Below are 24,171 nucleotides of genomic sequence, written 5' to 3' on the forward strand. Positions count from 1 at the left end.
CGCCGGCACCGCCGCACCCCCCGCAGCATAGGGGGTCTGCGGGGCAGGAGGGCGGCAGCAGCCCTGCCCAGCCCCTGTGCCATCTTCCCTCTCCCCAAGCCCTGGTGGAAAGGAGAAGCCGCCGCCGCCGCAGCAAAGCGTGGCCGACATCCGGCGGCAGGCCGGCAGGGCAGAGCCCGCTGCCCCCCCGGGGACCCCCACTGCCCCCCGGGCTCCCGCTGCCCAGGCAGGAGGCGGCAGGCACTGGCAAAGTGCAGACACTTTAATGCGAGTCCCTTCCCAGGAGACCCACGCGTGGCGAGCAGGCGGCAGCCTTGGAGGGGAGCGGTGACGGGGGGCACCCAGCGGCCACCCCACCCTCCGGGGATGCTGAGGGAGACGCGAGCAGGGCCTCCCCAGCCACCGCGCCGGACACACACCCCCTCCCCACCTCCCACCCATACGACTCAGGCACTGAAGAGAGACCCCCCACCCACATGCCTGGGGGGGCCACGGGGCTGCTAGCACAGCACTCGCCCTGGCCCCCCTGCGCCGCGGGTGCACAGACCCAGAGCAGCAGCAGCACCTTTTCCAGTGTCACTCGCCACCGAAGACAAGGTGCCCTGGCGGACCCCCCAGCCCCCCTTCTGGCTACGACGAGCCCGTGGCCGGGCATGCAACACCGGGGGGGGGGACGACACCCGGCCGACGGGAAGGAGGCACGTCGGGACCCCAGGGCTGCGCGGGGAGGGGGACGGAGCGGCTGGCGGGACCCGCAGCACGGGCATCCCTCCCCGGGGGCTGCGGCCAGGCATTTGGCACGGGGCTGGGGCAGCGGGCGGCTGCGGGCCCCTAGAAGACATAGATCTTGTCCCGCTGGACGCAGTCCAGGTCATCGTCCAGCGTCAGCAGCACCTGCGGAGCAAGGGGAGCACGGCGGCAGTGAGCCGGGGTGGTCGCGGGCAGCGGGCAGCCGTGCCAGCGGCAGCCGGCACCTACCAGGAAGGAGCCGAACATGGCAATGGAGGAGAGGAAGTGCCAAATGTCATGGTCGTCAAAGAAGTCTAGCAGGATGCAGTCGCGGTTGTGCTCCCGGGACTCGGCCGGCGTTTTCTGTCAGGAACAGAGCCAGTTGTCACCGCACTGGCCTGTGGCCGCCCTGGCTCACCACCGTGCCACCCTCCCACTTACCTGCCAGGTGCTGAGCCCCTGGAAGAAGAAGAAAAGGGCAAAGCCCCAGACCACTGAGGTGCCGACGATGCAGAGCAAGGGGATGAGCTTGATGCGCTCGCCACTGCGGAGCTGCAGGAGAGGCGCGGGTCGATGTGCAGGCAGGATCTGGCACGGGTGCCCGTCCCTGCCCAGCCCTCCCCACCGGGCAGGCAGCTCCTGCGCAGCCAGCTTGTACCTTCATGATGATGTAGAAGGCGAAGTAGAGGAGAAGGTTGCAGATGCCGATGGCCAGCAGGTAGGAAGCGAAGTCATTGGGGCGGACGATGAGGCCGTAGGCAGCGCTGGGGAGGCAGAGGCAGGCAACGGGGTCGGCATAGGCTAGGGGGGTCCCCCCCGGGTCATGCCCATGCGCCCCGCCATCCCCGAGGCACGCCGGCAGCCCCTGGGAGCTCGGGCGGTGCGTGGGGACACTGGGCTGCCGCAGCTACAGAGAAGAGCTGCTGCGCTCAGCTCACGGCTGTCACGAGCTGGCTGTCCTCAGCCCAGCCGCAGCTGGGGGGGGCCATGCCACGGGAGCAGCAGCAGGGACGGGGAGCGCTGGGCCGGGAGGAGCAGCGTGGGGTCTCGCGCGTGCCCAGCACCGCACTTACAGCGACCAGTTGACGATGTTTCCCATCACCAAGAGCACCATTCGATCCTGCAAAAGGTGAGGGGGGGCTGTGAGGGGTGGGCGGGGGGAGCACTGCCAGGCCAGGTCTCCACCGAGCCGGGGACCCCGGTGCCACGAGCCGTGGTGCCAGCACTCACCACGTACATGGGCCCGCTGCACTGCCGGACGCAGTCCGTGTACAGCACGTGCAAGATCCTACGCAGGATGCCCGAGTCTGCGGGGAGAGGAGAGGTCGCGCCGGGTGGGGGTTGTCCGCCGCGCTGCCCCCCCACCCACCCTGCTCGCGGCGGTGCCCCCCTGCCTCACCCAGCTTCCAGCGCCCCATGTAGTAGAGCTGGGTGCTCAGCAGCAGGGTGGCCACGATGTGGATGACAGAGAAGACGATCCAGAAGGCCGTGTTCCCCTTGCCGAAGACCTGCAGGGCGAGCAGGGGTGGCGGGCAGCGGGTGGGGGGACTGACTGACTGACACCCCCCCCCCCCCCAGCACCCCCAGTACTCACCACGCCGACGACGGAGAAGAAGATGACGAGGGCCAGGCAGGCGTAGGCGCTGTAGGCACTGGCGTTGATGTCCGGGTGACGCTTCTGGTAGAGCTTCAGCATGCAGAGCCCCGCAATCATGTACATGAAGGAGGTGTCTGCGGGGGAAGAGGGGCAGCGGTGAGCAGGGTGGCCCCGGCGCAGGCAGTGGCGGGGGGCCAGGTGGGGGCACTCACCGAACTGGAAGTTGGTGTAGTTGGGGCAGACGTGGTAGCAAGCGCTGAGCAGCCCCTCCATCATCAGGGCGGTGCCCATGGCGTAGAAGAGCCCGAAGTGCTTGGGGATGCCGCACTCCTGGGGGATGGGAGGGGAGGGAGGGGAAGCAGGGGGGTCTTGGGCAGCTGAGACCCCCCCAGGCAAGCCACCCACCCCTTACCAGGGCGTGGGCGTCGTTGCGCATGAGCGCCCGGTTGTAGTTGATCTCCCGCTGCAGGATGATGAGCAGGAAGAGCAAGCCCAGCAGGACGTAGCCCAGGTTGCTGAGGATGTTGTTGAAGGCGCTGCCGGGGACAGTCTGGATGTGGGTGCTGCGGACCCCTCTCCATCCCTGGGGCCCCACCACCCCAACTGACCCCCAGCCACCCACCGTTTCCCCCCCGCGCCCGAACCAACCTGAGGTTCCCCAGCGGGTGGGCGCACAGAAAGTTGTAGTAGCAGATGTCCTGGTTGCCGGTGACATTCACCACCTGCGCGTGGGCGGGCATGGTGAGAGCGGCGGCAGCGGGGCCTGGGAACATGGGTGGACGCCCAGGGACATCCCTGTGGCGGCTGGGGACCGCAGCCCCCCGGGCTCCTGGGAGCTCCAAGTGCTGCCATGGCCCCGCTTACCGTCTGGTAGGTGATGACGAGCTGGATAACAGGGAGGGCATAGAAGACAGCGATGGTGGCGATGTTCCTGGGAGAGGCAGGGCAGGTGTCAGGGGTACCCCCGCTGCCTGCCCTGGGTTGGGACACGGCTCTGCCCCACTGCCCCCCACTCACCAGAAGTAGATCTGGTACTTCTTGCGCAGCACCCGCTTGTCCTTGCGGGCCAGGTCGGCCACACAGAGGTATTGCTGGAAGGAGAGGCAGGTGGAGGGGTTCGCCCTGGCCAGCGGGGAGCAGCCGGCGGGGGGGCGGGGGGCATGGGGCAGCACACGCACCTTGGTGCGGATGACGTTCTTGTCGTAGTCGATGTCGGCCAGCGTGTCGTAGTCGTCCTCCTCAACGGAGCTGAGCGAGTCCAGGCGCGGCCGGCCGGCCACGTTCTCCAGCGACCGCTCCCCTGCAGCCGAGCGGGGGCCATCAGCAGAGGCCACCCTGGCCGAGCCTCCCTCAGCGCCCGCCCCGCAGGACCCCAATCACCCCCAATTAACCGCTCAGCCGCCTCCTCGCCAACTCACGCCGGGGATGGGCTCCAGCTCCGCATGGACCCCTGCGCTGCCCCAGAGACACGCACCGGCTGTACCGGCGCGGGCGAGCATCACCCCGCGCCCTTGACCCCCAGGACTCTGCCGGGCTGGGGACAGCTGGGGGCCAGGAGGACGATGTCCTCCCCCTGCCCCGCAGCCCCTCGGGCGCTGTTCTGCCCGCGGGAGGGGGCTGCCAGGCCACTCTGAGCAGGGGGAGGAGGGCGCAGAGGTGCTCAGCGCCCCGGGCGCCAGCTTGGGGCAGGGCAGATTTTGGCTTGATTGGCCCATCCCTGCCCGGTACCAGCATCTACCCATGGCAATGCTCAGCGGCCTCATCGGGGTGGAGGGCGTGCGCCGCTTGAACTGCTCCTGCCCTTCAAAGGAAAGTGAGAGTTATTGGAGCAGGATCGGGGCCGAGGCCTGGGGTGGGGGTCTCCTGGCACGTGTCCGCCCTGCTGGCATTGATAGAGACCTTGCTGTGGGCTGGCACGGAGGGGCTGGCAACCCAGGGACCCTTCCCAAGAGACAGAGAGGGGCCAAGCTAGGACGCTGCTGGCAGCGCACCTCTGTTGGGGCAGCTTGGCGCTGCCCAAGCATGCTGGCTCTGCAGGGCTGCGGCCATGCCAACCACCGCACCGCTGCCCCGGGACTCACCCATGTAGCCATAGGGGACTTCTGCCGAGCCCATGCTGTCCGTGACGCCCTCGGTGCTGCCGGAGGAACCGTTCCCTGCAAGGACGGCCAGATGGGGTGGGTGGCACGGCCGCCCGCCGACAGGCGGGGACGCGAGGGATGGCGCGCGGCACTCACCGAAGGAGCCGTAACCGTAGCTGTCATAGGGAGCACGGCCCAGGAAGGAGTCAGGGATGCTGCGGGCATGCCCTGCAAGATGGAAGGGTCTCTGTCAGCCACTGGCAGCCTCCCGTGGCACCCCTGGCCTGGGGCTGCCCAGCCGTTTGGCACAGAGCAGCGCCTGCGCAGGCACGGGAGCGAGCTCACAGGCGAGGACAGAGCCGAGGCTAGCACCTACCCAGTAGAGATGCTGGGAGTCCCCAGAAAGACGTGGAAAGGAAGAGACAGAGTTGGTGAGACACCCAAGCCCCAGTGCAGCCCTGCCAGCCCCAGAGCCGTCAAGCCCGAGCCCCAGGACGTCCCTGTCCCCCCGACATCGGGATTTGTCCCGATGGGCACTGTCCCCTAGGGCACTGGGGGACAAGTGGGGCTCAGGGGGACAGTGGGGATCTCTTGCAGAACCAAGGGCTTTGCCACAGCCTCGAGAGGGCAAAGTAACCAGGAAGCCCCCAGGCAGACACCCCCCCGCTGTGTGCCGCTGGCACTGGCTGCAGCTTCCAGTCCCTCACCCGTGTCCAGGCTGGGTGAGTCCATGGCTGCCAGGAGCCCCTTCCTCTTCTGCTGCCTGCCGAGGGAAGCGGCTGTAAGCAGCGCCGTGCCAGCAGCTGGGGTGGGGGGGCCACAGCACGCCCGAGGACCCCCACCGCGCTGGGGACAGGATGGGGTGTCCGGAGGGGACAGGGTGGCCAGGGCAGTGATGCCCAGGAACTCACCGGCAGCTCTCCCAGCAGGCGATGAGCAGCGTGAGGACGTAGAAGGAGAGGAAGATGCCCAGGCAGAAGAGCATGCTGCTGACATAGGCTTCCGCTGCGCAGAGCCGGGACGAGCCCTCAGGGAGAGCGGCACCCCTGGGGAGCTGCCGCGGGACCCCCTGTGGAGCCCAGCACCCCCCAGCCCCAGCCGGCCCCTCCCAGGCTTACAGGTTATGGCAGGCGACACCGTCACCTCCAGCATCTTCTGCCGGTTGTGCTGATCCACGGGTTCATCTGGAAGAAGGCATGGGCCGGGAGCTCAGCCCTCTGCGGATGCTGCTCCCCAGCCTGTGACCCACGGCTTCCTGCAGCACCCTCCCCGCCCCAGCGTACCTGGTGAGGCATTTTTGGAGAGGGGGTAGTAGGGCAGAGCCCCCCCACAGGCCTCGTCCTCCGTCTTCACCACCACCACCACATAGAAACTGTTGCTGGGGAAATCCTTCTTCTGCGGCGGCCGTCCCAGGGAGGGGGGAGAGACAGAGGTCAGCAGAGCCCAACCAGGGGGTCTCCCACACCGCCCCACGCAGCCAGGGCTCGCTGTGGGGCTCGGGGCCGCGCCAGAGCGGTAACCTCTGCAAGCTCTGCTATCAGGCACTACCCGCCAGCGCCAGGCCAGGGCTGGGAGTGGGCTGGCGCCCACCTGCACCGTGATGGCTGCCTTCTTCGTCATGGTCTGGTACATCCCGATGAAGGCTACGTTGTTGTCCAAGTCGTAGACGGGGCACTGCGGGGGCAGAGGGGCCATCAGCCATGTCGGGCATCAGGTGTCACCTGGATGGGAGGCCCCGCCACCCAAACCTACCAGGATGTCCTGGATGGAAATGACAGAGCAGGGGAAGGCCATGGCCGAGGTCACCTTCACGATCACCGAGTCCAATCCCTCGGGGAACTCGTACTTGAAATACTGGGCAGGGGAAGAGCCCGTCACTGGCATGGTGGCCACACTTTCTTCCCCAGGCACAGACCCCATCCCATGCTGTGCCGTGCCAGCTCCTCCTCACCTGCGGCTGGGCGGCCGTGGCGTTGAAGCTGAACCTTTCGTTTGTCCTGCAGAGAACACGGGCGAGATGATGGTTGGTGAGGGGAGCCCGCCGTCCCGGCGGGCAGCCCTGGCAGGCAGTGGGCAGGGAGGGGGACTGGGGCGCAGGGCTCCCCTCACCGCAGCACGAAGTTCTCCACGCGGGTGACACGCAGCTGGTAGGAGGCGTTGAGGGAGAGCGTGGAGACGTCAACGTAGAAGTGCTGGGTCTCCACCTCCGCCTTGGTCTGGGGCTGGCAGAGCGTGCGGCTCACCTCCTGGTACGCGTACTTCCGCTGGTACCTGGGCAGGCAGAGTGCCCGCCGAGCTGTGCCATGCCGTGCCGTGCCCACCGGCCCCCCGGCCCCCCTGCCCGCCCGCCGGTCCTCCCCAGTACTCACAGGCCCCGGAGGATGAGCGGCACCTGGAAGGAGACCACGGCCTCCTTCTGCCTCACCACGAAGAGGACGGGCAAATCCTTGTGGTCGGAGAGGACGTTCACTGACACCCGCACCCCCTCCGTCTGCGGGGAGAGCGGGAAGGCGAGGCATTGGCGGGGCAGGACCGGCCGCGGCGGGCTGGGCCCCGGCGGCCGGACTTTGCTCGGCCCTCGTGGTGGAGGACGTGTCCCCGCCGCCCGCCCCAAAGCCCTGGCTGCGGGGGGACCCCAGGGGACGGGGAGCCCAGGGAGGCGGCGGGCCTCTCCGGCCGCCCCGCCGGCTCACCCGGTTCCGCCGGACGCTGTGGTTGAAGGCGTAGATGTTGATCAGGTCGGCGCCCACCCAGTCGGTGTAGGTGGTGTCGAAGCGGGCCTCCTTCTCCATCACCCACCGGCGCCCGCTGGGCTGGGGCTGGGCCAGGCTGGGCGGCAGGGCCAGCAGCACCCACGCCGGCAGCACCCACGTCGGCAGCACCCGGGCCGCCCCGGTGCCCGGCATCCCGCCAGCATCCCCGGCCGTGCCGTGCCGTGCCGCGCCGTTCCCCTGCCGGGCCGGCCAAGGTCCGCCGGGGCGGGACGGGACGGGACGGGACGGGACGGGTCGGTCAGCCGGGTCGCGCCCGGGCACCCCGCCCCATGGCGAGCCCCGGTGTCGGTGTCGGTGTCGGTGCCGGTGCCCCCGGTCCTGGATCCCGGCGGTGCCGCCGCTGCCCGGTCCTGGATCCCGGCGGTGCCGCCGCTGCCTGCTGTCGGTACTTTCTATCTCCCCGGTCCGCAGGCAGCTGTAAACACGGGCCGGCGGTGACGTCACGCACCGTCACACGTTAAAGGGCCAGGCCGGGGAAGTGACGCGGCGGCGGGCGGCGCCCGGGCGTCCCCTTGCCCGGGGTGGGGGGAGCGGGCCCCTCGATAGCAGCAGCAGTGTCCCGCCGGGGAACCCCCGCTCCGTGGGGCACCGCTGCCCCAGGGGGACCCCACAGGGGAAGCCCCTGCTCCATAGGGGAGCCCCTGCCCCCTATAGGACTCCGTAGGGGAAGCCCTGTCACATAGGGGAGCCCCTGCCCTATATAGGACCCCACAGGGGAAGCCCTGTCCCACAGGGGAGCCCCTGCCCTCGACAGGGCCCCACAGAGGAAGGCCTGTCCCACAGGGGAGCCCCCACCCCGCAGGGACAGCCGCCCTCCACCCCGAGCAGCCCCTCAGGTCACACAGAGGCTGCCGGAGTCCCTCGGATGGGATAAGGACCCATCCCGCCTGCCGAGCCCCCGGCTTGGGGAGGGGGCCGGGAGCGAGCGAGGTCCCCCCAGCCCCAGCGCTGCGTTCGCCCCTGCAGCCGGCAGCGGCGGGAGGCGTCGACTGCTGCCGGCGGCCTCGTTCACAGCGTTCTCGTGCTCCGGCACGTGGCAGCAACTACCCGCCACCAACTGCCCCCGCCGGCGACCCGAGCTGGCCCCGGCACCAACGGGTGCCGCGGGGATGCTGCCGACCCCCCGGCTCCCAGAAGTGGGCTCGGATGGCTCGCTGCAGCCACCTGGTCCGGATAGACGAGCTGCTGTAGTAATGGCAAGGCACGTGACGCAGGAGCCGTAACCAGCCCCAGCTCAAGAACTCCTTCCTGGCCGAGGTCCTGCACCAGTGATGCCGAGCGACTCTCTGGCCGCCCCCCGCTCCAGCCACTCGCCCAGCCGGCTGGCCACCAATGTCCTCAAGCGTGGGGGCACGGCAAAGTTCATTGCCAGGCGAGGCACCACGACTGCATGGGTGCCTCTCCCCTTCCTGCCCTCCCCTCTGCCTTTCTGTGCAGGGGGTCCCCCAGCCTCCCCTCGCCTTTGCGGCACCCTCCGCCACCAGGGGTTGCAGTAATTCAAGGTAATTTGAAGTTTTTCCACTGCGGAAGTGGGAGCGATGCCACGCTGTGTTTTATCACGCATCTTCTGCAAAGACCCCCCATCCCAGCTGCTGCTGAGCTTCCCACATATAGGTCCCCCTCTCCACAGGCTCCATGGCTGCACATGTCACGCTTTACGTGCCTGTGATGGGGTTTCCGGGTTTCAATTGCTCTGCCGAAACAGCTCAGCCCCACGTAATGCCGCAGAAAGCCATTTTCTAGGCTCAAAGTGATACCCAGCGCCCTGCCGCCGGTTTCCCTCTGCTCTCTGTGGGACAAACGTAAAGAGACGAGCACTGCTGCTATTGTGCACTTTATTTCTATAGGTCCTCTCGGTGAGGATCCCAAAGCACTTTTTGGACAGTCTGCGTGTTGTTTCCAGGTTACGGGTGGTGACGCTGACAGCAGATGGAATGACTTGCTCGGGGACAGACGGACACCCATGCAGGAGCTGGAAGCAGAACTCCAACCGACTCCTAAGCTGCTGCTCAAACTCGAGTCAAGCTTCTGCTGGGATGACTGTAAGCTGGATTGCGTGGTGATGTGCATTCCCTGCTCATGTCAGGGCTATTAAAGAGAAATCGCTGCGTCATCAAAGACAAGCCAACATCCCGTCAAGGGCCAAAGTACCAGTTACCTTCACCCACAGAACCTTGCTTACAGCTTTGGGTACGGGACCTGAGCTCCGCACAGTGCAAGGAGAGGAAAAACAAACAAAGAAAAGCCCCCCAGCCAAGCTGGGAAAAGAACAGAGTAAGCGAGGAGCCAGCAGAGCATGACTCCCAAGCCCCCCTAGGGAGGGAACGCTGTGAGTGCAGCCAGGGGGAGGATGGTTTGGCAGCTCCGTGCGGGGCAGCACCTCCCCGGTCCCCTCAGACACCAAACAGAACGAGTCATCGACACAGAGAGGGAAGAAAGGCAAGACGCGGGTGCCTAGGCACACACACACACACACACACGCTGCAACACGGTGGGGTGAAACATTGACATTTATATCGAAATATGCACTAACAGAGTGAGCTCTACCAGCCGATGCATTTTTGCCAAAGCAGAATGACAATTTTTTTTGTCCCGGGGAAGGAAGGTTCGGGGCGGTGAGCGGTTAGAGGGCAGTACCTGCGGGCAAGCGGTGCAGAGGGAGGGCACGGCCTCTTTTCACGCACGGTACAGGCTTTCCTCCTCGCAGGTTCCATCCTGCAGTCGTCCTCCTGTCCCCCCGGCAAGTCACCAAAGACTCTTTCTGTCCTTTCACATCTTTTGTTTTTTCTCTCTGCTGCGATAAACCTGCAACTGGCAACGCTCACACAGAGAAGATGGCTGGCTTCGGCACAGAGCTGTCAAATGCGGCCGGGTTGTTGATGGGAGAAGCCTCACAGGGCCGGCTCCTTTCCAGCCAACCCTTTAACAACGACATGGTTCCCGGTGGCCAGCCAGGGGGAGCCCAGCCCCAACCCCGGGGGCACTGGTCACCCAGAGCCGGCACTGAAGCGTTTCTACTCATGTCTCCTGTGATGAGGCGCTTGGTTTTTAGTACGAAATCAGCGAGGAGGGAGAACCCCAAAACCTCGCAGCTGTGAGTGGGGCAGCTTCTTACTAGGCAGCGACGAGCAGAGCAAAGTCTGAGTGGAGGGGAAGCCATCCTTGCTTTCATTACGCAGTGCCAGCAGTCCCCAAGGGGGTTAGGGGAGCAGAGGAGGGCCATGAGCACTGAACCGAGCATAGAGCACAGCACCTCAGCAAGCCAAGCCTAAGCAGAGCTGGCCCGAGTCACGCTGCCAAAGGCTCGGGAGCCTGCCAAACCTCTCGGTCCGCTCGGCACCCCGCCAAGAGGGGCTGACTCACAGCTAAGCACAGCCTCGGCCACTGAGTTGAGAAGGCAGAGCTTTTTTCTGGAGAGTACATTCCTGGTTAGCATCTCTTGAGCCAAACGCAGCGACAGCAGGGAGGGAAGCAGGGATGATGCGTAGATTAAACTAGCACACTGCCTTTTCACACAAGCCCAGAAACCCGAAAAGGTCAGAGGGAGTGGAACATGTTCTATCCCATCTCCCTAAGGGGTGCCTAGGGGGTGGGAGAAGCCCTTTCCCCAGGAATCCTCCACTGCAACGTATTTGTAACACTTGATTTTCCCACTCTCCCTTGCCCCAGCTTCTCCAGCCAGCATCTTATCGGCAGCACGAGCAACTCTCCCTTAAAGCCCATCCTGCAAGGCAGCAGAGCTCCAGAGCAAGCCTCAGGGAGCAGTGTGTCCCTAGTCAGGTTCGTGGGGGCAGGACCATACTCCCTCCTCTACCATGGCACTCCAAAACTTCCTACTTCTGATCCTGGCAAGCGGAACGCTTCATCTTTCCTTCATCTGTGTGTAGATCACATATACTGGAAACAAAACACACACTATGCATGCAATCCAGGCAGAAATCCTGCTACGATCAAGTCTACAGGAAGAAGGGAACGTAGTGGGGACAGTAAAGTATTCCTTAATGCTAGGTTATAGACTGCATTCAACACCAGCACCCTTCATTATAAAAAAGGGCAAACAGACTATATACAGTACCTACGTACTTTGTTGCAGCGGGGCACAGCAAGCAGCCCCGACACCTAAACACCCCTTGTTCAGAACACGGTATGAAGTGCCCGCTAAGAAGCTATCCGTTCCTTTCCGGTTTACCAGCCAGGATGAGCGCACCTGACTGCAGAGCCCACTTAGGTGGGAAGAAGGGCAGAGAGCTGCGCTGGCAGCTCTCGGCCAGCTACCAGGGCGCGAACCACGGCGAGGTCTGCACAGCACTGCCGTGCTCTGACTCCGGCAGGTAAGCTGAGGAGGAACAGACTTTCTTTAGAAGTGTTTTCTTTGCAAGTAGAGTTATCTATTCAACTAGCACTCTGCCTTTTGGGTCCAAACCAGTTTCTTTCTGAACAAGAGAACCTTTCCTTCTAAATGAAAGGCTGTTTTCCTACCATGGTTAGTAGACTACAACCGGCCCTTGTAACAAAAAAAACCAAACCAAACCCCCTCCTAGTTGCAGCCCCAGTAGGAGGGCACCTGCCCCTCTGGCTCCCTTGGCTAGAGGCGAGGAGCAGTGTCCAGGGCAGGAAAAGCTATGCCTTGACTTCACTTTTTACTCTAAGAGGCCATAGTTGCTCGAATAAAATGTTTATACACGTAAAACAGAAGCAATAAAGAAATATACACCTTGAAATCTGTAAAGCTTCAGACTGATTTAGGCCTTGCAGACAGGGGCTATTCATATGGGCTTCCTTTAGACAAAAAAGGAGGTAACAGTCATACTTAAAAAAATAAACCCAAAACAACCAACAATGAACGGCACCGCAAAGAGCCCTGTGGCACAGGCATCTCAGAGGAATGAAACGTTGGTTCTAGACTAGCAAGGAAGTGACTGCCTTGCGTAGCATTTACTGGGCAATTAAAATCCTAAACCAAGCAACTGTTAAAAGCCAGCAACACGACACGCAGACAGGAGCAGAGAACAGGACAGCCAGCAGCACCAGAATGAGACTGCCCCTGGGGAAAGCTATGTGGGAGGAGGAAAGGTGCCCCGGCTATCAGGCATGGTGAAAGAAGCACAAGAATCAGCACCTGGGAGTGGTACAGCAGTTCGGTTAACCGTTTGTTTCTTTACATTTCTGAATTCCAGTTTCATGCTGCTTCAGAAAGAAGGAGTGAGAAAGCAACACGTGTCACTTAACCCCCCCCCCCCAAAAGAAAGAAACAATCCCCAAAACTTTCAATGGTGGGACCGAGTTTGGAAAAATGCATCTGTTCTGGCTTTTGCAAGTGGAATGTGATTCTTGTTCACAGGCTAATACACAGAGCACAATCCCTACAGCCAGGACCAGTGAGGCAGGGGGTGTGCGCGGGCTGTCAGAGACAGGCTACGAGGGTTCTAGGACAACCACAGAGCAACAAGACATGAGAGGGGCACAGAGTGACAGTCCTGTTCTCGGTTTAAATGAGGAATGATTTAAAAGTAAAACTCTTCTTCAGCTAATTTCCTCCTGCAATAAAACCAACCAAGCCGGCCCTCATATGTACAAGACCAGTTAAACATTAGCCTTCCCCCTCAAAACACTAGGTACGAACATCCGGTAACATTCTACAATGGAAAGTGCTTTAAGAAAGAAGGACTCTGTAGTGCCAGTGACAGAACTGATCTGATGGGCTGGATGATGCTGTTAACGCTGACATCAGCTACTCAGGCCAGGGCAGCTCGTTTCTCCTCGGGGGTCTCCTCCAGCAGCTGCATGATCAGTTCATGGAGGGGTTTGCAGATCTTTGCATAGCCCCCTCCTGTCAGGTGCAGGAAATCAAACATATCGTGGTACGAGATGGTGCCGTCCGAGTGCACGAAGCCGACGTCCACATCCAGAAGCTGGACATTGGGCAGTTTGGGGAGCGAGGCTTTTAGCAGATGGTTCACCTTGGCATTCTTCTGCCGCAGCGGGTTTGGCTTCTCTCCACGAGGTAGCAGGCCCTGGCATAAGAAGGAGGCAAAAAAAGAGCTTCATATGACTGCAATGGCCTAATAATGCCTGCCTTCCCTTCCAATTCAGGCGGCCTTTCAAGACTTAGACGTCTGTGTCAAGGGGAGCTCATCCCTTGAATCAGACTTTGTCTGTTCAGACCTAATCTGAAATGCAACTGAAGGTGCCAGATGAGCTGTAAGCACAGCTGGCAAGGCACCCGCTTTCTTTTGTCTCTTTTTTTTTTTTTTTTTTTAAAATGTATCACTTTCTGCTCTTTCTGTGCGCTTTCAGCACCGTACTGAATGCCATCACCCAGCTTCTCAACAAGAGAGGCACCAGCTAAGCTGCCGAGGCAAGGAAACCAACTAGGATTTCCAGTGCTGGCTCTGATCTGGGCACCTATGTTCCCCTCATAGGACTTCTTCCATGCCGTTTCTAAGTGGGACAGCAATGCCGCTAATGGGAACGATCACAGCTGCCTCTGGAGGGGCTGAAAGGATGACTTTTACAAAGCCAGGTGAACAAGGGGAGGCATGCAGAAAGCAGAAGCTAGATAAAGCACCTGCCCTCCCTGCTAATGATCAGTAACTCCCAGTAGCGCAGAGGCATGGTACAGAGAACATGGGGCTTCCTCCGACCACTTGGTTTTCCCAGTGCTCCAAGAAACATACCAGTACAATAACTTTGGCCTGTGGCTGCTGGCTGTTTATCAGGCGCACAATCGCCTCAATGCCACCTGCTACTTCTTCTGCTGTGTTTTCATGATTATTTGTTCCAACCCAAACAACAATGACCTACAAGGAGAAAAAAATATTGACAACTTTGTTACAACAAGTTGTAATAGGCTTGCTGACCCTGAAAACCCTCTGTACACATCACCTGCGACCAGCAAGCTACGTGAATAGTCAGGCTTAAGGCTAAACTCAAGACTGCAAGAGGTCTTCAGCTGTCAGTTGTGCTGATTTCTGCAGAGTGCCTTACGAGCTTCTGCTTTGGCCCTCAGGACTGATGAAGAACTGCCACTACGGAAACTTTTCTGGACAGCCTAAGAGACGCCTGAGCCCACCCCATCTTGGCCAATGTACCTGCAGGAGCCTATACTGGTCAAAAAGAGGGTAAGATAAGAGTTATACAGTATAGTGTAAGCTCCTTCAGGGCAGGGACAATGGTACAGCTCCACTTTTTGCTTGAAAAGATTGTAAGCTTGAGTACGAGCTCCGCTGCCTCCCTCCCTGGGGTACGCGTGGCGTAACAGCAACTTGGTGCGCTGTCCGCCGCTTTCAGTACAGCCACTCGCAATTGGGCTGCAACTGTAGGTGCAGGCTGGGAAGCTGCTCCTCACCACACGTCCTGAAAACCTTTGCTACCGCTTATCAAATACTTCCCCATTCCCTTCTAGAGGCCGAGAACACAGCTTGGGCCTGAGGGACAGACTGCAACTCCAAGCTACGGTAAATCGTAGGCCAGATTGATGTTTTTGCTAGGACTGGGAGGTCGCCTCTGTTTACTGATGACGTCCTCCGATGTGCACATTCAGCAGCATAAAGCCCATCTAGGAGACGTGCAGCTCTGTTCCCAAACACTTTTGGGTCAGCCACACGCATTTCTACACCTGACGCACACTCAACCAACGGCTGCTCAAACAAAAAGCTCTAACAGTAACGGCTCACTCAGTTCTGCAGCGCTTGAGCGCTGAAGTCTCCTCTAAGTCAACACAGGACTGCCAGATTTGGTTTTCTGCTTATACCTTCGGTTTAATGTTCTCCAGTTCACCGTTCTTCAGTCTCCATAGAACATGTCCTGTGGTGTCTCCGCCAATCCCAAAATTCAGTGCATGAAGGGGTGAGAAGAGCTCTCGCCATATCTGCAATCAGAAATCAATTTGCTATTTCAGAGCAGCATCCTGGTGGTGAATGAAAGATACTACACAGAAAAGCAGTGTCTTCAAGGACGCTAAAAGTAGCCAGAAGACTTCCTCCAAAAACTCCCTTCCATAAAGGGCATTTAAACACAGGACTGGGCTTTACTCGGAGGTCCTGAAGAGATGGAGCTGCTGATGTTCAAGCACTCAGTCCCGTCACAAAGGAAGGGGAAGTTCCCTCAAGCAGCTATTTGCCCAACTCCTCAGAGACACAGAGACTGCTGGATCTGTTGCAGAGCACCATGTCCCTAGCTTCCCTAAGTACAGGGCAGCTGAAGAAAGTGTCTATGACCTGAAGGAATCCTTTTCATCAACAGGGAACAAAACTAGAAAAAATGGAAGCAGCTCTTGCAGAATAAAGCTGCTCTGTCACCACCGCGGCAGAGCAGCCGAACACTGCTTTACTCCAATGGAGTTTTAGAGAAAAGCCAGCGTGCTGATGCCTGTAGCACCCCAGGTGCTAAGGGGTTAAATGTGTTCTGCCCACGCAAGGTACACCCACAGAGATGTTGAAGGGGGTTTGGAAATCAGGAGGCGGTCAGTAACAGCTTCAGAGAAAGACTGCGTGTAGCTTGGCAAGGCTTTGTACAAGCACTGGGAAGTTAAGGAAGTGGGGCAGAATAAACCAGAAGGGATGGCAGAAAAATTGGAACAGCAGAAATTGTCGGTGTTACACGTCACTATCAGTTACCCAGTTTGGGAAAGAACCAATCTAATCCCTATAACCCCACCATCCTCCTTTCTTTAACGTTACCTCATACTGCTGTAGTAACTGCACCATGGAGTCACCCACGAAGAGCACATCGGGCTCCTTGTCTTTGCAGTCCAAGACAAACCTATTGTGCTGGTGAAAGAAAGCAGTAAGGTAAGCTCCACCTGACAGTTCCTCGTTGGCATGGCTGCTGCAGGATGGAAAGAGATGGTTGCCTGGCCGGTTTCCCCTGCTGCCGAACCGTGCCGTTCCTTCCAACACCCTTCTCTGTGTTAAGCCGTCAACCCCTGGATGCTCCTCCCAACTACCCCAACCCCCACAACAGCCTCGGTTCCGGCAGGACCAGCATCGCGTCTACTCTACGCACTACACACACGTCAGCCATGAGCCTGTCAGACGCCCGTTAGATTCAGCGACTACCAAAGAGAGAAATGAATGGTTAGTTGCTGCAGCGAGTGTTCTCTGGCTATTTCTCCCAGCCTAGGAGGAAGCATTGCAGCAAGGGATGGGCACACCAGGCACTTAGCCACTGCTAGTTTTAGCTTCGCCACTCCCTGGTGCAGCGACATGCTGGAAAGCGCTGCTCCACGCTCCGTCTGACAAAGGGGTTGGCGATTTCTGCCTGCTAAGGGGCTGACGGGGGTATTTTCTGAAACGGTTTTGCAGGACAGCTTTCAGGTCATGCAACGAAGCTGCTTTTCACCTTGATTCATCATTACAAGACAAACACGTCTTGTAATGCGTGACCCTCAGGGTCAGCACTTGCCCATCAGACCCTCCCCCCCCAGCCAAGAAGCCTTACCTGTGACATCCACCTGTCATCTCCCTGAATATCTTCAGCGGCATGCGGCACTGCTGCCGGGTTGGTGTCCCCCTGGCTCATTCTGTTCCTGCGGAGAGAACGTGTCAGATGAGCTCCTCGCAGCAGCCTAGCTGGTTGGCTGGGGACCGCTGCACTTCCCGGCATTCCCCATGGACAACTGACGCCCGTTCCTACGTGCGGTGACTTCTGGCCAACGACAGAACGCGTTTTCCTCCAAGCCAGCCCCGCTCCACAGCCTTCTACCGACTAGGCAGTGGAGGCAGGTGAGCACGACATACCATAAAAACCCACGGAAAAAGCTCATTTCCAAGGATGCCCTGCAAAAGCGCACCTCTGCTATGCAGAGCTTTGCCGGTGTGATCCTAACAGCTCACGGCCGGAGGATTAGCTCCTCTTAGTATCGAGATTCCCAGCTTACGGCCACTGAGCTCCGCAGTTCAGCAGGATTAGCTGGCTCCGGGGGAGAGCGCATCGCGCCGGCCTCGATCCCGAAGGATCTACACCAGGAAGAGGACGGGGGCTGACGCCTCCGGCTACGGCCCCGGGCAAGCCCCAGATCCGGCCCTTCCTCCCGAAGCTGGTCCGTGCCGGCCCTGGGCTGAACGAGGAGGGGCGGGGGGGAGGGGGGGGGGGAGGCCGGGGCCCAGCTCCTCCTCGGCGGGAACCGCAGGTTGGGAGGCAGCGCCAGCGCCCAGGTGCCAATCATGGCGGGGCCGAGTTTATAAAGACGGCTTCCCGCCGCCGCCCCCGCTCTGCCGGAGGGGGCTCCTCCTCCTCCCCGCCGCTACGGGCGGTCTCTTCCCGCTGGGGGAGGCGACCCGGCTCCCTCCTCCCGCCCCCCCTCAGCCGCCGGCCCAGCCCGGCCCAGCCCAGCTCCGGAGCCCTGCTCCAGCCCCACCGCGGGGCGCGGCCCAGGCCTCCCCGCTCCGCCCCCAGTGCGGCCGGGCCGCTTTCCTTGCCCGGTGCCGGTCCCGGCGCCCCCTCTTCGCCCCAGACACTCACGGCGGCTGCGGCTCCCCCCGCGACTCCATGGCGCTCTCGGGCGGGCGCCTCCCTCCCCTCGGCCCCGGCTGCCACCGCGCCTGCGCTGCCGCCGCTTCCGCTTCCGCCGCTGACAGCCCGCCAACCGCTGTTCGCCCACCCCCCTCCCCCCCGCTCCGCTTCCGGCCGCGCAGCCGGAAGTTCCGCCCAGGCGCTCCGGCCGGCCTGGCCCCTAGGCGGCGCCCCGCCGCAGCGGCCTCGCCGTGACGTCATCCTCCCGGCCGTGACGTCCGCGGCCGTCATTCCACCGTCGCGAGGCGAGGCGAGGCGTGGTCTTTGGGGCCGTCCCGTCCCCCGCCAACCTCGGGGCGGGGAGGGGGGGACGGGACGGGAGGGGAGGGGAGGGGCTCGTTCGCTCCCCGGTGTTACCGGCGCCTCCCGCCCTCCACGCGGGGGCGCCCTGCCCGGCCCCGCCCCGGCCCCGCCCCGCCGCCAATGCGGAGCCGCCGGCGGGCGGTGACGCGCGGGCGCGTCAGGGCGGTGCTGGCGTCACGGCCCCGCCCCCTCCTCCTCCCCCCCCCGGGGTTGCCGTGGCAGCCGCCCGCCCTCCTCCCTCTCCCCCCGCCCCCCCCGCGGATGAGCTCACGCGGTGCCGCAGCCCCGAGGGGGGGGGTTTGCTCCTCGCAACAAGATGGCGGCGGCGGCTGCAGCGGCGGCGGCGGCGGCGAGCGGAGCGGGGGGGCCCCCTCCGGCCCCGCGGCTGCCCCCGGCCCCGCCGCCCCCGCGGCCCCCCGGCCCCGCCCGCATCGGCTACTACGAGATCGAGCGGACCATCGGCAAGGGCAACTTCGCCGTCGTCAAGCTGGCCACCCACCTGGTGACCCGGGCCAAGGTGAGGGGCCCGCCGGGCCGCGGGCCGGCCTCTTCCCGCCTTCCCCTTCCCCTTCCCGTCCCGCCGCCGGGGCAGCGGCTCTCCCCGGCCGGGCCCCCGGCCCCGCGGCTCGGTCTGGGGCCGCCGGGACGGAGGAGAGCGCTGCCCGCCCCGCCGGGGCGGCTGAGCAGCCGCGGAAAACGGCGTTTGTGGCGTCAGCGCCGGTCTGGCGAGCGGGGGCAGAGCCGGGGCAGCTGTCAGCGGGGCCTTCGCCGCGGTCGCCACCGGCGGGGCGGTGAGCGGGACTGGCCGCCGGCCCGTCGCGTCCCCCCCACCTCCTCCCGGAGCCCCCGGTTCTCACCGGCGGGGCCCGCCGCGAACTCTCTCTCCGTCGCTCTGCTCTCGCCCGGCTCAATATGGAGGTGGAACGACCGGCTGCTTTGTGAGCCCGGGGATGCCATCTGACGTAGAGGGCAACACCGCCGGCCCCGTCGGGCGGGCGGAGGGTTTTCGGCAACCGATTCTCCCCCAGCCTCCGGGGGCCACGCAGCAGACCGCGAGGAATAAGGCGAGAAAGGGGCTGCCCCGGGGACCGGTTCTAGGGCACTGGCATCCCCGGGTACGTCCTGCCTTCCCGGGCCAGTGGCCTCGCCTGCTCCCTGAACCCTTGGAAGATCTGTGAGGAAGAAAGGGACCGCTGCCACAGTCATAATTTTGCCTGTTATGCCGTCCTTTCTGAGGGGGGGGTTTCTTGCTGCATATGCCGGCACAGGCTGCTGGTGGCAATAATACCGAAGTCTTCTCCAGAAACTGTTGCAGGATGAAAACTGGGACAGAAGCAAAAGCGGGAATGGGAAGGCAGCGGGGAGCGGGGACGAGCCCTGGCTAAGCCCCACTCGCCCGTGTGGCTGCCCTGCCCTCGGCCACCGTAGTAGCACCTCAGATGCGCTGCTGATGGAGGCCATGAACATGGTTTCGGCCCGTGTGCTTTAGCTGTCCTCCTGAACGTTACGAGAGTCGCGTTCCATTGAAGCACTGGTAGAAATCCAAAGTTACAGTCATCTGCTGAAACTCCAGCTTTTTGGCCCAGATAACTAAGTGAAATTAAAGTCAGGGGCTATGTAAATGTCGGTTGCTTAACGCCTTCCGGACAGTTCTTTTCAGAATCGGGTTATATTTGCCTGTCTTGTATAAGCTGACGTCTGTTCTTGTGCCTTCAAGCGCTAGATGCTGCAGCTTAAGCTGCGCTTCAGCTGCTGTGGTTCCATGCTGGGCTTGACTGTTGGTTTCCCCATTAGGAAGCTGAACTTGTCTGATAGAAGCAGGAGCGATAAGTTCAGGTGCTTCAGACGCAGGAGACCGATTTTCCTGAGCGGAGATCGCTCCTGCAGCTAGAAGTTGCGTTTCTGTTTTCAGCCTCCCTCATTGAGCCCAGGTTTCTTTTGAGCAGTGCTAACTCTGAGGTTTGCAAGGTAGTGAGGCGGAGGGACCGTCTTCTGTGTGGGAATAGTCGATGTCTCTGAAGGATGGCAAAACGCAGGCACGCTTTGTCTGGAAATCCTGTTCAACATTGGCGGGGCCAAGGCTGGCTTTTACGCCTTGCTGATGGATGATGGAAGAAGATGCAAAGCTTGATAAAACTCCTGCTTTGCTAAATAGCAGTTGGTGCTCATCTCTACTGCCGTGAGGTGGCTGAGGGTAGTTTGTTGGCTTTAGGAAGCTCTTTTCCGAGAGGATGGTGGGTTTAGTAGTTGCCTCCACCATGGAGCCTAGGTGGAGCGTGTGCGAGTTACTACAGCGGTGGGTTTGGTGCACTTGCACGTCTTCCTGTGCTGCTGCATGGAGGAGATGCAATCCCTCTGAAGTCCGAGCACTCTCTGAGGCCGGGGAAATACCTGTTCTGGAACAACTGCCATCTGTTCGGCTGTGCTGCTCGGTGCCTGGAAGGCTGAGCTGGAATGGCTCGGAGCTGAAACTTGACCTGGAAGCTTTCTCAGCTCTGAGGTCAGGTTTCCTTTCAAATCCCAGCCTGTGACAAGGGGTGCGAGCAAATGGATTGGTTTTTTGCCTGCAAACCCGGGGCACTATTGTTTCAGTACTTTTCCTTCACTGATGGGGCCATGGCTACTGACTTGAGGAGAGGAGCTACTTGCTTCGAGCTCTGGGACTCAGGAGGTTAGAGGGGAGGTATCAGTGTAAAACGCGTTGGAAAGGGTGAGCCTGTATGGGAAGGCTTTTCTGAATGGCAGCGGGGATGCAAACTAACGCTACCGAGAGCTCATTTGCATCATGGTAGTACTTTTAACAGTTCAACTTAGTGGAAATGACTTAAAAGAAAGGAAAGCCTTGGCAAAAGTGGTCCCATTGGGTGATCTGAACAAATTCTTTGATCACGAAACGCAACCATAGTCCAGTTGCTGAGTGTGCTGGCAGCCCCTTCCAGAGGTGATCTCTTCCAGTAGTAGCTGCGCAGAAGAATGGGGCAGAGTTCAAATATAGCCACCAAATCCCTGCACAAACTTGACCCCGTGTCACATTCTCTTAGAGAAAAGCTGGTTTGCACGTCATGGCCCCTCCTTGGGAACCGTGCTCGTCCGATGTCTCAAAAGGAATTCCAGTGCGAACGTCTGCATAAGCTGGAAAATATATTGTACCCTGTCTGTGTAGACCTTTTCACGAAGGTGGCAGTCGTAACGACGTAGGCTGGTGTTCATTGCTGTGCCTGCATTTAAAGGGGGTCTGTTGGTGGGGCGCTGGAATCTGTTTTCCTTTCCTGTGGACATTTACCAGGTCAAGTGGACTTTGACACAACATTGGAAGATAACGGCTTGAGTGTCCCTGGCTTGCATCCCCTTTTCCCTAAAAAAGAAAAGCAGGGAATAGTTTGGTGCCTGTTCTTGTGTGGAAGGACCAGGATTTCTCTAGCTGTTTTGAAATTGAGGACTGCGTTTATTTACAGAGAGAAGGAGAGCGTGTGCTGTGTGCGCCTGGCTCTAATGGTCTGGCACATATTGCTGACGCAGAACATTGCCGTTTACATATAACTGAATTTCACAACTTGAATGTGGGTCAGCAGTGTTGGGGACACTAACGAAAGGGAATGTTAATCACCCTAAAGGACAGGAGGCCTGTATTCATAATTGTGTCTGCTGGAACTGATGAAATAGAAGGGAACAGTCGACAATTTACGTGTTGACCAAGCCAGCAATTTACATTCAGTCCCTGGCTATGCAAAGTTAGAATCCTGAGCTCTGTAAGAGAGCGCCGTTCTGATAGCTGGGCAGGAACTGGAGCTGCTTCTCTGACTTGGATTAATGGGGCACCTGCAGGATATCTTGCTGCATCTCTCCCTTTCTGTTGCCTGCCTTCTGTCCCCCTTTCCTTTGTCTCATCTTTCACAAGAAACCCTGCCTTTTTGCTGTGCTAAAAATCTTCCGAGTGACCTACCAAATGAATTGTTTTCCATGCAGTTGCCATTTCTAAATCATCCACTTCATTAGAATTGCAGCTTGGTTCAGACATGGGAGTCATTTTTAATGCTGCCTTTTTTCATAAGGGGTGGTCGGTGAGTGTTGACAGAGAGGACTTTGCGAATGCACCATGGAGCATGTGCCTTGTGGTCCCCTGCTCTTTGCATGTTGCATTTCAGTCTTCAGGAGCTGTTGGGGGTGAGGAGGGAGGAGAGGGACTGCTATGGCTGCTGTGCCACGCTGAAAGCTCGCTCTGCCCTTCTCCCCTTCCACTAGCTAGAGCTCAATGGGAGACCCAGCCAGACTGTGGAGCATACCTGCCAGGGTTGAGCTGCCCCTCTGATGTTGTTGAAAGTAATATGTTACTGTAAACATTAAGCCTTCCCTCATTCTGTGTTGTGCTGCACGTACCGAGCATTGCGTTGGGAGATGAGCATTAATTTTTGCCTCCATTTTTCTTGTGAAGTGGAGATCAGAATTCACAGTCCTGGGAGAAGATGGCTACCTCCCAAGTCCAGGGATCTTCCTGCCCTGCTGTCTTGATGTCTTCCAGGCCAGTTGTCTGCTTAGTTTTGAGGTCCTGAGTATTTTACGTAACAGCTAGGTAATGGGCAAAGATAGGAACCAGTCTGACTAATTGCATGTAATGGCATGCTGTTCTAGTGGCTACCTGGCTTTGTTTTATTGGATAGTAACCCAAAACTATGGTGATTTAATTCCTGACAGAACGTAGCCCTCCTTCTACCATCACAAGCACAATTGGAGAAAGGCTAGAATTAGGCCGACTTTTTTTCTAGGTTTTTAGGGAGCTGAGACTTTTCTGGAGAATGGGAGACACCTCTGCTTTTGCATGGAGAGGATGTTTCCTTCCACGAGGGAACTGGCTTAGTTTCTGTGGCTTGTCTTTAGGCAAGTTGGAGTTGTCAGCAGCACAAATTTTGCACTGGAATTCTTCGAGGTGGGCACTGTGGCACTTAAAACCAAGATAAAACTCCAGCTGGTAGACTTTACTGGTAACTGGGCTTTGCTGCTCTGGAAGGAATTGGGCTCGATTTGGCACGCTTTGGTTGCTGAATGCGGGAGGCTCAAGAAGCCGTGACAACTTGCCTGGATTTCTCTCTCCTCAAATGCGAAGCACTCTCAGCCCAGCGGGTGGAAAAGTCTTGGCGGCTGCTTGGTCCCGCTCTTCCCTACCTCTGACGTGCAGCAACAAGGCGCGTGGCTACGGGATGATCACAGATCGCTTCCTGTAGTCAGCACACCGAGTGCGATAATCTCCAAGTAGGCTGCATGCCGGTATGCCGTGATTTGTCATCCTTGTGTCAAATGGAAGTTGTTCGGTACCGGTGCTGCGCATTTTGTGATGAGCCGTGCAAGGGTCACGCGTGGTCACCTTGTTTTAATCGTTTTCCTTTTCCGTGTTTGTTGCCACTTCACCTGTCCTGCTTCTGATTTCTCTGGGCTGTAAGAAAGGCTGATGGTCATGGGTCGCTAGTTCCTCAGGCATCTATTATACTGCTGCTCATGTGGCCTCTGTTCTCACATATGTGTGCTGCAGAAGAGCTGTATTTTAGTTCTCGTTCAGTGGGGAGATTTAGTAGAAGACTAAAAGCTAGAAATGGATGTTGGCTAAGCATAATTGCCAAGGTAGGGGTAAGAGGGAATATTTCTTGAAACCTCACAGAGGCATTACCTGTATCAACTGCAGGCTGAAGTACTGACATTATATGTTTCATGACAACATTTTTCTTGCTGCAGCAAGTAACTTATGATTACCAAGAGATTAATGCAAGAGCACGATTAAATTTGAGACAAGGCTGCTTCTGGATGAGTCTTAACAATGCAAACAGGTAGAAATGGGGCCAGGAGAGCCAGCTGACAGGGGCCATGGTCCTGCAGGGGCAGGTTGAATGAATGGGCCTATGACACCTATCCTGCATTGAGCCTTTTTGGGCAGGGGGAGTAGTCTAAAAGAGCCAAGATAATTGCTACCTACTTCTTATCTGTGTTGCCATTAGCTTAATTGGGGAGTGAGGCGGGTACGTCTTTTGTACCTCTCCAGCCTGGCCACCTCCCGTCCAGTATCCCTTCCTCCCAAGTGTTTGCTGTGCTGGAGCTTTGGGACTGCTACAGCAGGAGACGAGGTGAAGCTGTGGGAGCAAAACAAATGCCGGTCAACAGGGCGATGGTATCTTTGGGCAGGTTA

The 24,171-nt window shown here is 59.7% G+C and overlaps 3 protein-coding genes across 9 annotated transcripts in view; 1 reads left to right on the top strand and 2 right to left on the bottom strand.

The window, feature by feature from the left end:
- Window positions 1-241: 241 nt before the first annotated feature.
- SIDT2 (SID1 transmembrane family member 2) lies at window positions 242-7,617 on the bottom strand. Of its 4 annotated transcripts, XM_075035157.1 has the most exons (26): window positions 7,101-7,617; window positions 6,777-6,898; window positions 6,517-6,678; window positions 6,359-6,404; window positions 6,160-6,261; window positions 5,998-6,081; window positions 5,691-5,802; window positions 5,526-5,591; window positions 5,319-5,412; window positions 5,115-5,170; window positions 4,564-4,635; window positions 4,408-4,482; window positions 3,505-3,626; window positions 3,344-3,417; window positions 3,191-3,257; window positions 2,975-3,048; window positions 2,739-2,862; window positions 2,539-2,656; window positions 2,324-2,460; window positions 2,129-2,237; window positions 1,960-2,036; window positions 1,803-1,849; window positions 1,388-1,493; window positions 1,171-1,281; window positions 979-1,092; window positions 242-894 (listed from the first exon to the last, which is right to left on the bottom strand). In XM_075035157.1, the coding sequence occupies exons 1-26, from the start codon at window positions 7,311-7,313 to the stop codon at window positions 832-834; spliced, it is 2,547 nt and encodes an 848-aa protein (XP_074891258.1). In that variant the 5' UTR covers window positions 7,314-7,617; the 3' UTR covers window positions 242-831. The 4 variants fall into 4 exon arrangements, 3 of the variants coding, with proteins under 3 accessions (XP_074891258.1, XP_074891257.1, XP_074891260.1); XM_075035156.1 differs by having other exon boundaries at window positions 4,408-4,635; XR_012651566.1 differs by lacking the exons at window positions 242-894; window positions 979-1,092 and having other exon boundaries at window positions 1,967-2,036; window positions 4,408-4,635.
- A 1,388-nt stretch (window positions 7,618-9,005) lies between these two features.
- Window positions 9,006-17,724, bottom strand: PAFAH1B2 (platelet activating factor acetylhydrolase 1b catalytic subunit 2). 3 transcript variants are annotated; one of them, XR_012651567.1, is made up of 7 exons: window positions 17,646-17,724; window positions 16,623-16,710; window positions 15,863-15,952; window positions 14,935-15,051; window positions 13,859-13,981; window positions 9,819-13,195; window positions 9,006-9,269 (listed from the first exon to the last, which is right to left on the bottom strand). XR_012651567.1 is itself a non-coding variant. In XM_075035165.1 (6 exons), exons 1-6 carry the CDS (start codon window positions 17,672-17,674, stop codon window positions 12,917-12,919), a joined length of 726 nt encoding a protein of 241 aa, XP_074891266.1. In that variant the 5' UTR covers window positions 17,675-17,724; the 3' UTR covers window positions 9,006-12,916. The 3 variants fall into 3 exon arrangements, 2 of the variants coding, with proteins under 2 accessions (XP_074891266.1, XP_074891268.1); XM_075035165.1 differs by having other exon boundaries at window positions 9,006-13,195; XM_075035167.1 differs by lacking the exon at window positions 17,646-17,724 and adding an exon at window positions 16,975-17,205 and having other exon boundaries at window positions 9,006-13,195.
- Window positions 17,725-18,298: 574 nt separating this feature from the next.
- SIK3 (SIK family kinase 3) overlaps window positions 18,299-24,171 on the top strand; it is a 92,245-nt gene continuing 86,372 nt past the window's right edge. For both annotated transcript variants that reach the window (XM_075035168.1, XM_075035169.1), the window contains exon 1: window positions 18,299-18,516. In XM_075035168.1, the coding sequence (XP_074891269.1) occupies window positions 18,316-18,516 (201 nt within the window). In that variant the 5' untranslated portion in view covers window positions 18,299-18,315. The remainder of the gene's footprint in view (window positions 18,517-24,171) is intronic.

This window comes from Buteo buteo, chromosome 9, assembly GCF_964188355.1.
Source record: "Buteo buteo chromosome 9, bButBut1.hap1.1, whole genome shotgun sequence".
Classification (NCBI taxonomy): domain Eukaryota; kingdom Metazoa; phylum Chordata; class Aves; order Accipitriformes; family Accipitridae; genus Buteo; species Buteo buteo.

Coding starts and splice junctions, on each gene's coding strand:
- SIDT2 (XM_075035156.1), bottom strand. CDS start 7,313: ATGCCGGGCACCGGGGCGGCCCGGGTGCTGCCGACGTGGGTGCTGCCG. Junction 3,627..4,407: donor AGTCCCCTATGGCTACATGG/GTGAGTCCCGGG, acceptor GCTCGGCTGCAG/GGGAGCGGTCGCTGGAGAAC. Junction 3,049..3,190: donor TCGTCATCACCTACCAGACG/GTAAGCGGGGCC, acceptor GCCCACGCGCAG/GTGGTGAATGTCACCGGCAA.
- PAFAH1B2 (XM_075035165.1), bottom strand. CDS start 17,674: ATGGAGTCGCGGGGGGAGCCGCAGCCGCC. Junction 15,052..15,862: donor AGTTACTACAGCAGTATGAG/GTAACGTTAAAG, acceptor TTCTGATTGCAG/ATATGGCGAGAGCTCTTCTC. Junction 13,982..14,934: donor TGGAGAACATTAAACCGAAG/GTATAAGCAGAA, acceptor TTCTCCTTGTAG/GTCATTGTTGTTTGGGTTGG.